General features: G+C 59.5%; 1 protein-coding gene across 1 annotated transcript in view; it reads left to right on the top strand.

Annotated features, from left to right (window-relative positions):
• Positions 1-309, top strand: part of arid1ab (AT rich interactive domain 1Ab (SWI-like)) — a 50444-nt gene that overhangs the window by 23727 nt on the left and 26408 nt on the right. The window contains exon 4 of the mRNA XM_035681199.1: positions 1-297. Coding sequence (XP_035537092.1) covers positions 1-297 — 297 coding nt within the window. The remainder of the gene's footprint in view (positions 298-309) is intronic.

The following is a 309-nucleotide window of genomic DNA, read 5'->3' as shown; positions in this document are numbered from 1 at the left end:
CAGCAGCAGCAGCAGCAGCCTCAGCAGCAGCAGGGACCAGGTCCTCAAAGTCAGCAGGGCCCTCAGGGCCAGCCTGGCTACCCACAGCCCCCCGGACCAGGGCAGCCACCACAGCAGCAAACCCCGCAGCAGCAGCAAGGGCCACCGCAACAGCAGCAACAACAACAACAACAACAACAGCAACAACAACCACAACAACAACCAGGAGGTCCACCTCCTCAAGCCCAGCAACCTCCAGGTCATGGCCAGCAGGGTCAACCATCACCTTATTCCCAGACACCCCCCCTTCAACAACAACAACAACAACAA

This window comes from Morone saxatilis, unplaced genomic scaffold (genome assembly GCF_004916995.1).
Source record: "Morone saxatilis isolate NCDOM2014 unplaced genomic scaffold, NCSU_SB_2.0 Contig9, whole genome shotgun sequence".
In the NCBI taxonomy this organism is placed as follows: domain Eukaryota; kingdom Metazoa; phylum Chordata; class Actinopteri; family Moronidae; genus Morone; species Morone saxatilis.
The sequence above is the reverse complement of the archived record's forward strand: the minus strand, read 5'-3'. Positions and strand labels throughout refer to the sequence as shown.